This window comes from Antechinus flavipes, chromosome 4, assembly GCF_016432865.1.
Source record: "Antechinus flavipes isolate AdamAnt ecotype Samford, QLD, Australia chromosome 4, AdamAnt_v2, whole genome shotgun sequence".
Classification (NCBI taxonomy): Eukaryota; Metazoa; Chordata; class Mammalia; order Dasyuromorphia; family Dasyuridae; genus Antechinus; species Antechinus flavipes.
In genome coordinates, this window is record NC_067401.1 from 206,282,733 (window position 1) to 206,295,264 (window position 12,532).

Sequence of the window (12,532 nt, forward strand, 5' to 3'; positions counted from 1 at the left end):
GCAAAACCAGGAGAACATTACATATAGAAATAGCCATAGTGTATAGTGACCAACTGTGAATGAGTGAGATCTTCCCAGGAATACAATAATCCCAGACAATACTGAAGGATTTGAGATAAAAAATGCTATTCACCTCCCGAAAAAGAACTGATAGAGTCTGTATGCAGATTGAAGCATAATATTACTATTTCTGTGTTTTCATTTGCAAATTGGCTAACATGGATAGGTTTTGAATAACTATACATGTACAATTTTTATGAAATCGTTTGTCTTCTCAAGGAAAGGGTTGGGGAAGTATAAAGGGAGAAAATTTGACACTTAAGATTTAAAAAAAAACATATTAAAAATTGTTTTTTACAATGTAAAAAAAAAAGGAAAATTTAAAATCCTCTAATTCAATTTCCCCATTTTATTGATGATGAAACTAAGCCTGGAGTCAAATCACTTGTTGAAGGATACAAAGTAAATAAATGGCAAAGTTCAGACTAGAATATAGGTCAATTGTTCCTAATACAATACTTTCTAATACAGTTGTTTGTTGATTTAAGGCAATATCAGATAGGTTCTAAGACCCACCACAGGGACATGTTATCCTAGTTGTTGAACCTTCCCAATTCCGAAGCTGAACCTTTAAAGTCTTTGAAATTAAAGTTATACAAAAATGCTTAATACCTTAGATGATTTATATACAATTGCTAGGACCCCTACTTAGGAACTGATAGTGATTTCTCCTGCCCAATCTATCACATTTGTATTTCTTACTCTTAACATGAAAGATTTCCATCCTCCCAAGCCTGTCCAACTTTGTAATTTGCTACATAATAAGCTATTCTTTCTGCTCCTAATAGATCAGTTTTACTGTTGTCCTTTACATCTTTTGCTTAATTCTGTTAATATGCTTTCATTGCCTGAAATTCGGTCCCATTTCTCTGAAAATCTATAACTCAAGTGAAGATTTCTTTTCCAGAACATTTTTTCTGCATCACTCAACACTTTTCATGTTATACATAAATCTGAATTATACGACTACGTTCTTTTCTCTGACTGCTTTGTACCTCCAATTATACTGTAAATTACTCAAAGACAGGGATTAAATCTCTTTTCTGTATCCTTTGAAATGTCCCATCCAGTTCTCTGAACACAACATGTGCTATAAATAAAAACTTGCCGAAAAAAACGAATACTTATTGTGGAGCTTTGTCAGATCTTTAGAGCCTGCTCTGGAAGCGAGTTAGCCTTTGGGGCCACAGGTTTATGGTTTTATTTATCTCACTATCTGTATACCTGAATCTGGTTAAGTTTAGAATTAGGGGCTTTTATGATAAGAGTGCTATTTTTGATAGATGAACAGATTAAGTCACCAACCCTCTTTTCCCACAGAGAGTTTATGATAATTCTAGAATCATGCAACCAATGGGGACAAGCTACTTACTTCTTTATCTAATGTTCGAAACATCTGGTTAATCACACTTTCTGAAAAGAAAGTCATGGCATCCCATTGTACAAAAGAGGGAGAGAAGATTGAACATAGGCCTTCTCCAGTCCTAGCTGTATAAAGAGAATAGGACAATGAAATATCTAATAAATAAAATTAGGGAGCTTTGATATTATCTAATCCAAATCCATTTTACAGATAAAGAAACATAATATAACAGATTTCCTTCCTTCTAGTAGTATTTGGCATATAGTTGGCTTTTAATACTTGTTTAATGAATGCTTATATGTTATACAAGCAACTGATTAATTAATTAATTTGGGACTTAATATAATTTCAAGGTTTTTTTCAATAGTGATGGATTTATATGAATTCACCCACATGCTTTTGCCCCATTCTCACCTATTTTTAATCAAAACTTATTAACAATCTTTGGATTTCATTTCTTTTAATATTCAAATGTTATTTAAAGGTTACAAAAACTACTAAGTCTTAGTAGGAGTTCTGGTTATATACATATATATATATATAAACCAATGTAAAAAAAACTAAAGGAAAACTGATTTAACAACTCAAGGAAAATTGAGACAAGCATTTTAATGTAAATCTTCCAATTCAAGTAAATTTAATATTTAGTGGTTATTCATTTGCAAAGGTATATTAGTGGAACTGTTCTTTTAAGTGAGAATATGCATAAAGCAATTTGCAACTTTTGTCAACCAATCAAAATTTTTTTTTACTAAAGTAACAAAATTGTCAGCTATCATTACCATTAAATACTTTTAGGACATTAAATTATGAATACTAGGATTTTTCTGCTTTCAATCCTATTAATCTTTTTTCTCTTTCAACTGGATTGAAGTTTCAGTGTAAAAATACCAGCCAACTTTCATGGGCAGATGGAAAGGAAAAACCCTCAGAGTGGTACTAAGGAATAGGAAATGCTATTTCTGACAAAGTATTGTAATATTCCCTAAAAACTGTACTTAAGAGCTTGGTAGGAAACATCAAAGGTAATCTAGAAGAAACAGTTCTAGCCTAACATTTTCCCTGTCACCCTGTCACTAATATTTAGCAATTGAAAAAAAACAACAACTTATTTTTAAAAATCAGACTTACAGTTCATTGGCCCAGTATCCACAGGTGTTGAAAGCTGGTACTTCAACCACTCCCCAGCCATCTGAAAACCAGTCTTGGGATCCAGGCGACAGGCCATCCTTATTACTTCTCCCTGCTGAGCTCGGAATGCTGCCAATGAATATGAGAGAAATCAGATCTAGATCCTAGTAAGAAGTAAGATTGGTGTTCCACACATATAGTGATTTGTACATAAGACTGTGTTTACTCAATGAATTAATGAATCCAAAAACACTAGCAGCTGGGTTCTCTAAGTGGTAGCCTAACATCTGTTCCCTATTCTTATGGATATGAGAAAGGCAGCAGACTACAAGTAGACTAGGATTGGGCTATAGTAAAAATAATGGGCTTTCCCTTGTTTTGGGAAAAGGAATTAGACATCAAATAGCATAACAAATATCATCTTTAAGCAAAATAGAGTTTAACCACAGGAGAGTAAAGAAAATTAGATAGGACATAATGGAAGAGAGCACTTTGAGCACCCTTTAATAGTGTGAAATCTAGGGTTCCAGAAAGCCATGTTGAGAATTTAGAGATCTTCCTGATAAAGAGCCCCAAGGTCTTAAAAGTATAACATAACATAACATATATAAATTATCCCAAGGCTCATAAAAGGAAGATATTCCAAAATCACTTACAGTTGAAGAAGGCATTGAAGTCCTCGTCACTGTCAAAGTCAAATTGAGAATATTCACAGCTAGCGCTATCTGTTTTAGAGGGAAAGCCAATCTGAAAGAGATACCAACCCAGGGGTAGGGGATGAAAATAGACATTGTGAATTTTAATTCAGCCCTCTGGGTCATAGAAAAATGTTAGGGGAACAGTCTGAAAAATGCTACTCTTAAATTAGAGAAATGTAATTCAATGCTAAAATCATGAATGAGGAGAGATATACTGTCCCCAATAACTATTAACTTTGCTATATCCCAAGTCTATAGTTCACTTCTAGATCTAAGGTCTGAAATATTAAAATTCTTTTCCTAGTTCCTTAGGGAGAATTCTAATCAATAATTAATGCCTTTGACTATAAAGCTCAAGGATGAAGGGCAAATTTAAATTAAAAAAAGAAGAGTCTAAGAAGACATTCAATATCAAGTAACAAGCTACTTAAGGAATAAACGGGCATATGTGTGTTTCCCTTAAGACTTGTTGAAGGTTCCTAGAGACATGTTAAATCTGACAAGTACAGTTTGATGGTTCAGATTAGGGGATTTTCTAGAGCAAATTTTTGTGGCTTGGACCTTTGAATGGAAAAGCCCTTTCACTGATTCTTTAATAAGTCATGGTCAAGCACAATCAATTGCTAAGTATTTATGATTAATAATCCCAAGGGGACATGTTGAATATTTGTCCACTGAAGTGGGGTAAGCAATCTTTGCCAGAGACTCTACAGTGATACTAAAAAGATTGGCAGATGTTCCATGAGGAACTAGGAAGATATTATCTAGGGAAGTTATACTGGTTCTTAGTTGGTTCCAGTGAAAAATCTTACACCTTTACAGTTATTTGTCTACAATCTACATTCAATTACTGTTATATACCTTCACCAAGTTAGTCATAGAAGCACGGAGATATTTGGGAATCATTCCTAAAAGCAGAGGATCTCGGGATAAGATTTCATGCCGGAAAAGGGCTCCCCAAGTAATCTGAGTTGATGATCGCAGAAACTGAAGAAAAAACATTTTGAAAGATCTATATGTTTAACAGAATCTATATAGGGTTTAAATTTTTACCGTTATATATATTTTAAAAAGTTACCACTAACGTACTTATTTTTAGCTCCTGACAAAGACACCAGACACTTCATAACAAAGGAGTTACAATGGCCATTTATTTGATTCTTGAGAGTAGAAAATTATTATGGTGATAATAGCTGACACTCATAGGAGCTTTTAAGGGTTGCCGATGCTTTGTTTCATTTGAGCCTCAAACAATCCTGAAGAAGACTTTACAGTAATCATTATTGCTATTCTACAGTTTAAGACACCTGAAGGAGTGATTACCACAAGCTGCATTTGTTAATAGCATCTGAATTGAGGCCTTTCTGATTTTATATCCAACACTCAACCTGCCTCACTTAGTATTTCATGCAGCAGGAGGTGATCTTATTTTAAATATGAAAGTATAGTTACTCAAATTACAAAGTATATTTACAATGTTTTACCTTGAACTAAGGAGCCAAATTGTAACTTATATTCAGAACTAAAGCTCTATTTCCTAAAGCATTTTCTGCCTTTCTTATACTAACCTGGCTTGGATGAGTTGTAAAAGCCAGAAAAGATTCCAAGTATTTTCCAAGGTTGGCTGGTGTTTCAATATCAAAATCGGTGCCCTGTTGGGAAAATATTTTAAAGGCTATTGACAGCAGAAAAATCATAAGTGCAGTTTCAAACTCTGAAAATATAGTTAAAGAACCAGGGACATTTCCAGGATGACATGAATGTTTCATTAAATTTTCTTTTTAAATCTACTAAAAATTAGAAGAAAAATGAAAACTCAATACAGCTGAAGCTTTAATTTTCCAAACTTGGTTCACTCTCACTTCCAAGTCTTAGCATTTGAGTGTATTACCCAATAGTTCATTCTTTGTTTCATTAGTTCCATTCAGTCCATTTCTGATCAAAAGGTAATTCTATCATGACCTCTTCCAAGTTAGAAAAAATGCATTAAGAGCAAATAGAACAAAAGTGGATTATTAACAGCAAATTAAGAAAACCATTCCAGAGTCCTGGATTTCAAGGTGAATATTTAAAAGCAACCATCATGTCCTCATTTCCCACAAAATTAGTTTTCTCCACTTGCTCAGGTTATGCCTTTCATTTCCAAATTAATAGGCAATAACATTTAACCTAAAGAATATTCTCTTCACATACTAGGCTTCTGTGTTAAAATAAGGCCACCAACAAGAAGTGATATACATAGTGACTAGTGTTTTAGAAAGTATTTCTTTGTGCTTTTACAATGTTGAAAAATGTCAAACTTAACTTCATTTAGTAAGGCATAGTTACACAATAACAACATCACTGAAAGATAAATTAGCATAGTCATATGATAATATTACAACTGTGTACAGTATCTGTCTATTAGGAACATACTGGTTAAAAGAAATCCTAAACTCAAATCCTATTCCCAATCAAAGACATTAACATAGTCTATAGGACAATCTTCGCATGTCAAGTTCAGTTTAATGGCTAGAGTACCACATATAAATAAAGGGAGATAATTTCGAAGTCCCTGTCTCTGATGGTATCATTGAATGCTCAAAAGTTGCCAAGTCCTTCACAGACTTCAATGGTCCTTACAGAATGCTTACCAATAAAGCACATAGTTGGCTGCCTAAAGCACACAAGACCTGACAAAGTCTCTTCAAGAAAACATAGTGTTTTTCTACAAGGCCTCCACCATCAGCAGTCCTAAGAGAGAACAAATGAAAGAGGGTCTGAGTTTGGAAAGACTCTATGGTTAGGACAAAGGGATTCTTCATTAAACAAACATAAATGAGAATGGCCATTTTTCTGCCCCCTCACATGAATTATATTACAGAAACAAGGAAATAAGGAAGGAAAAAGAAATAAGTAAGTTCGCTAAATAAAACCATACTTCTCAAAAGTCTATCCATTACATTCTCTATTTTTTGACATTCATAAAATTCTGATTTTTTTTTTCATTCAAAACTGATAATTTGGGACATGAGTCTATAAATAACAGTTACACTGGATGACAACTAGAGATGACTCAGAGACAACCCTGGAAGAGAGGAGTAGTGACAACTAAAAATTACAAAATACAAGAGTCCATGGTTGAAATCAGACTCTGTTTTTGTTTCAACAATATTTTACTTTGAAGGATGCTAAAGGGATAATGTCTAATTGGGACTGAAGTTTTGACATAATGTGACCCCAGATTTCTTTTCTGATTAAAATTAAGAGGCCTCTTCTTCATGAGAGAATGGAGGATGCAAAGTACAAGAGTCCTGAAAAGATGGAAAGTTTGAGAAAAAATAACACATACCAAAGGGTGCATTATAAAGAAAATTACAAATATTGGAATCTATTTCTAGCACTGAATTTTCTAAAAATATTGACTATTGTCCTTGAGAACTGCTTTGTTTTCTTAAACAAATATGATCCATAGTAGATTAGCAAACAGTATTTGGGAAGAAAGAGTTCAGACATGTAGTATTTTAATAAGGAGAGAGCAATAGCAATAGGCTTAGAAAAATATTCTGTTTATAAAAAGAAGATACTTACTGAGCAGCAGTAAGTATATAATGCATGGCAACATCTCCAAACAACACCATTAAAGGCTTCCGGTCTTCCAACCTGCCCTAGACAAAATCAAGAGAAACTTAGGTCAAAATAAAGGTGTAGGTCAAAATATACTACTTACTCATATTATCAAGATCTCCAAAACCTTGATATTTTCTACTTTCAGTGCATATTAACTACACAAAAACATACTGTTACATGGTTTCTCAGATGTAACATGATAGTTAATGTCAAAATTAAATTAATTGATGGCAAAATTTGGTTTAAAAATTTAAGATCTGTACTCAAGTACTACATGCTAAGGAGGAGAATTAAAAGATCATTACAACTAGCTTTTAAGATGCAGTTAAGATCCACATTGCAGTATTAAATCCAATATCTAATAACAAATTTAGCACTGTTCAATAGTGAAATTGCAAGATTCAGAGCTGGTGTAATAAAAAGAAAAAAAAAGTACGATGTAGTATGGAATGTTCATTTATATTCTGACAACTGAGCTCCAAAAGGTTATAGATAAACAAGGAAGGCAATCAACTGCCATCTAAAGATGCAGTAGGAGCTTTAGTCAGTCTCAAACAGAAAAAAGTGAAACTCTTAAAATTTGCCTGGAGAACTTTGTGTCAAACACAGCTCTGGTCCCCTCCAAGCTAAAAACACCTTCCCTTAAATGACTGTTCTTCAAACTATAGTTTCTCCTCATGTGTTGTCAAATGTCTAGGAAAAAGTATATTTACATGTAGCTACTTTTCCATTTACCCCAATATCCATCCTAAAAATCTGCCTGCCTCCTACCTATCAACCATTAAGAACACAAGAAAAAAAGAATTCCAAAATATAACAAACATGTATAATCAATGAAAACGAATTTCCATATTGACTACATTCCTCACCCCCCTCAAAAACGTTTATTCTGAATCCTTCATTTCTAGTATGCTTTATTATTAATAATGGTTATCACACTTATGAGTACAATTCAATGATACTCCATTATATTTATATACCATAATATAATGGGTATGTCCTCAGATTTCCATTTTTTTGCCACATCAAAAGAGGTCTTTCTATATATATATATACACACATATACACACATCCCTCTACCCCCCCATCCACTCACACATACCATATCCCCCCCCTCCCACCTTCTTCATTTCCCAATTAAGTGAAATGTATTTCTGTACATAATGTATATATGTATTGTTCCTTCCTTTGACCAGCTTAAATGAGGGAGGTTCAAGTGTCAACTGCTTCCTCTCACCCCTCCTTTTTGTTTTACAGATATCTATACGTACACCTTGATTATAACAGATAATTTCCCTAGCCCTTTTCCTTCCTCTCTATTTTTTTTTTAAAACAGATCACCAAGACATAACAGTACTACTCCTGGGTCTTGTCTACTTGAATACTCTTTATGAACCCAGGTGATAGGGTTCAGTCATGTGCATCAATTTCTCATATCTGATTGTAAGCAGTTTATTTTTGTTTAATCCTTTATAATTGATTATTCATGTTTACTTTTTAAGATTTCTCAGCAATCCTCTGCTTGGACATCAAGGTTTCTAAGCAGCAGAAATATTTGGAAATCCTCTTTTTCATTAAAAGTCTATTTCTCTCCTTGAAGCATTATATTCAGTTTAGTCAACTATTTTTTGGCCTAAGTCCTTATATCTTTCAACTTCTTTAATATCATATTCCAAGTTCTTCACTGCTTTATAGTGATGTCTGCCATACCAATATATGTGATTCTGAATATAGCTTGTCATTGTTTTTTTCTAGGTGTATGCAATACTTTTTCCTTTGACCTGGAAACTGGACTTTGGCTAAGATGTTCCTGATCATTTTCATTTTGGGTTCTCTTTTAAGAGGTGACTGGTAGATTTTTTTTCTATTTCTACTTTGCCCTACAAGTTTCAAGTTTGCCCTACAAAAGCTTCAAGTGATCTGAGTGGCTAAAATTTTTTTTCAATAGTATTTTATTTTCCAAATACATGTAAAGACAGATTTCAATATTCATTTTTGTAAAACTTTGTGTCCCAAATTATTCTTCGTCCCTTTCTTACTCCCCCCCCCCCCCGTCAGTTGCACAAGAAATAAATCAGAGCAAAAAGGAAAAAAATATCATAAGATTCATATTCAGTCTCAATAGTTCTCTCTCTAGATGCCAATGGCTAGTCTTGTTGCTCTGTTGAGAATACTGAGTGTTTTGTTATTCCAGGATCTCAGGGCCAGATTGGGGACCTTGAAGCTTTCATTGTCAAAGTGATCTGATGTAGGGCACTTTGCCCTGATTTCTGATATACTGTCTCCCTGGTTTGAATTCTGCAAGATCTTGGCCCGAGTTTAGGTCTGAACAAGACCACATGCTGCTGGACTTCGCTCATCAATTGGCTGGAAAACTCTGTTACCTCAGTGACAGAATTCCAAGTTCCACCTTGGTTTAAAATTCCTACTCTAGTTATTCCTCTCCAGGATTAATGTCCCTGAGGTCTAAGCCCTAGGCTGCTGCCAGCTCCTGAACTTCTGGGGCCTTCCTATTTGATAACACCAAACTTAGGCACAGGTTTCCTTCAGAGGTTGACCTGGGTCTATAAGCCAGAATAGACTAGTGAGTGACAAAGCTACCAGTTCAGACTTGTCATTCCTTTTTAAAATTAAAATATTTTATTTTTCCCCAATTCCAAGACATTTTTAAACATTTCATAAAAAAAAAAAAATTGAATTCCAAATTAGCTCCCTTAGACAGTAAACAAGCTGATAGCCACGTTGCAAAAGAAAACACAGATCCCCTCCTCCAAAAAAAAAAAAAAAAACAAACCAAAACCACCCAAGAAAAATGAAAAAGTAAAAAACAGTATGTTTCAATCTCTACTCAGACTCTATTAATTCTTGCATTCAGACTCCATCAGTTCTTTCTTTAGAGGTGGAGAGCATTTTTCAACCAAAGTTCTTCAGTATTGTCTCAGACCACTATTGCTGAGAATAGCTAAATCACTCACAGTTAATCACTGAACACTACTGCTATTTTTGTTTATAATACTTTTCTGGTTCTACTCACTTTTTTTTTTTTTTAATACCAATTCATATATATCTTTCCAGGTTTTTCTAATATTTTAGTCTGGTCATTATTTCTCATAGTACAATAGTCATCCCCCAATTGATAAAAATCCCTTCCTTTTCCCATTCTTCACCACCCCAAAAAGAGCTGCTATAAAATATTTTTGTATAAATAGATTCATTTCCCTTTGATCTCTTTGGAATATAGACCCAAGAGTGGTATTGTTGGATCAAAGAGTACTGCCTCAGTTTTATAGCCCTTTGGGCATAGTTCCAGGTTGCTCTCCAGAATGGTTCCATCATAGAGTTTACAACTCTAATAGTGTATTAGTGTCTCAATTTTATAATAGTCTTAGTCAAATAATGAGTTCTTGTCCCAAAGCTGGCATCTTTGGGTTTATCCAACACACTAGATCACTATGGTCACTTACTAATGTATCTTGTGTACCTAATCTCTTCCTCTGAGGCACCACTCTATTTCTTAGCAGATTTCCACTTAGTTTGAGATGTGATATGACCAGGCCATCTTCCTTCACCTTTTTTTTCACGAATTGCTATTCTTGACCTTTTGTTCTTTCCGATGAATTTTGTTGGTAATCTGATTGGTATAGCATTGAATAAGTAAATTTATTTGGGTAGAATTATCATTTCTATTATATTGGTTCAGCTTACCCATGAACAATAGATATTTTTAGATCTGACTTTGTGTGAAAAATGTTTTGCAATAGTGTTAATGTAGTTCCAGAGTTTGTTTTAGCAGGTAATTTTACACAGTATACATTATTTTAAGTAGAATTTCTATAACTCGTGCTGCTGGACTTTCTTAATAATAAAAATTTTGATGATTTATGTGGGCTTATTTTATATCTTGCAATTTTGCTAAAGTTATAATTTTTAGATGATGAAAATAAAATTAAAGCCATCTATAGTCTTATGGAAAAAATGTTCTAAATCAGTATTGATTAGAGAAATACAAATTAAAACAACTCTGAGGTACCGCTACACAGCTGTAAGATTGGCTAAGATGACCAGAAAAGATAATGATAAATGTTGGAGAGGATTTGGGAAAACTAATGCATTGTAAGTGGAGTTGTAAAATGATCCAAACATTCTGGAGAGCAATTTGGAACTATACGCAAAAGCCTATAAAATTATATACACCTTATGACCTATCACTGTCACTACTGGGTTTGTATCCCAAGGAAATCATAAAGGAGAGACAAAGACTCACATATGCAAAAATGTTTGTAGCAGCTTTTTGTGGTAACAAAAAATTGGAAAATGAGTAGATGTCCATCACTTGGGGAATGGCTGCATAAGTTGTGGTATATGAAGGAAATGGAAAATTTTATATATTATATATAATATTATTTTAGTTTTATTTTGTATTACGCACCTACATATATGTATATAATATTATATTATATACTGTTCTATAAAAAATGATGGCCAAGCTAATTATAGAAAGGCACAGAAAGATTTACATGAACTGATGTTAAGCAAAATAAGTAGAACCAGTCACACATTGTACACAACAATAGCAAAATTGTACAATGATCAACTATGAAAGACTTGGTTCTTCTCAGTGGTTCATTGATCCAAGGCAATCCCAATAAACTTTGGATAGAAAACACCATCTGTATCCAGAACAACTATGGAGATTGAATGTCAACATATGCTATGTTTGCTTTTTTCTGTTGTTTTTTTTTTTCTCTCTTGTGGTTTTCCTTTTGTTCTGATTTTTCTCTCCCAACATGATTCATAAAAAAATGTGTATTTAAAAATACCAGAAAAATTTTTTTCTTGGCTAAAGTTGCTAATATCAACCAGTTTTTTAGCTAATTCTCTAAGTATACCATCATATCATCTGCAAAGGGTAAGTTTTGTTTTCTTACTGCCTATTTTGATTCCTTCAACTTCTTTTTCTTCTCAATATTATAGTTAGCATTTTCAGTAAAATATAGGAGAGTGGCGATAATGGATATCCTTACTTTATCCCTGATTTTACTGGGAAGGCTTCTAACTTATCCCATTACAGTTAATACTTTCTTTAAACAGATTCTACTTATTATTTTTAAGAAAAGCTCTATTTATATATATGCTTTCTAGGGTGAATAGGAATGAGTATTGTATATTTCTACTGAGATAATCTTATGATTTTCATTGCTTTTGTTATTGATAGGGTCAATTATGCTGGTAGTTTTCCTTAATATTGAACCAGCCCTGTAATTCCTGGTCTAAATACCACACACATAGTGTATGATCTTTCTGATATATTGCTATTGTCTCTTTGCTAGTATTTTATACAAAACTTTTGCATCAACATTCATTAGGGAAATTGGCTTACAAATTTCTTTGTTCTCACCTCTTCCTGGTTTAGGTTATCAGCACCACATTTATGTCATAAAAGGAATTTGGCAGGACTTCTTTGACTATTTTTTCAAATAGTCTCTATAGTATTGGAATTAATTGTTCTTTAAATGTTTGGTAGAATTTACTTGTAAATCTATCTAGCCATGGGGTCTTTTTCTTAGGGAATTTAGTGATGACTTGTTCAGCTTCTTTTTCTAAGATGGGATTGTCTTCTGTTAATCTGGGCAATTTATAATTGCTTTAATTTCATTTTCATTGGTGGTAA

The 12,532-nt window shown here is 33.4% G+C and overlaps 1 protein-coding gene across 4 annotated transcripts in view; it reads right to left on the reverse strand.

The window, feature by feature from the left end:
• XPO5 (exportin 5) overlaps nucleotides 1–12,532 on the reverse strand; it is a 58,481-nt gene that overhangs the window by 29,635 nt on the left and 16,314 nt on the right. For all 4 annotated transcript variants that reach the window (XM_051997021.1, XM_051997020.1, XM_051997022.1 and 1 more), the window contains 7 exons: nucleotides 6,823–6,899; nucleotides 5,886–5,985; nucleotides 4,821–4,904; nucleotides 4,114–4,239; nucleotides 3,211–3,301; nucleotides 2,555–2,683; nucleotides 1,433–1,548 (listed from right to left, as the gene is read on the reverse strand). In XM_051997021.1, coding sequence (XP_051852981.1) covers nucleotides 1,433–1,548; nucleotides 2,555–2,683; nucleotides 3,211–3,301; nucleotides 4,114–4,239; nucleotides 4,821–4,904; nucleotides 5,886–5,985; nucleotides 6,823–6,899 — 723 coding nt within the window. The remainder of the gene's footprint in view (nucleotides 1–1,432; nucleotides 1,549–2,554; nucleotides 2,684–3,210; nucleotides 3,302–4,113; nucleotides 4,240–4,820; nucleotides 4,905–5,885; nucleotides 5,986–6,822; nucleotides 6,900–12,532) is intronic.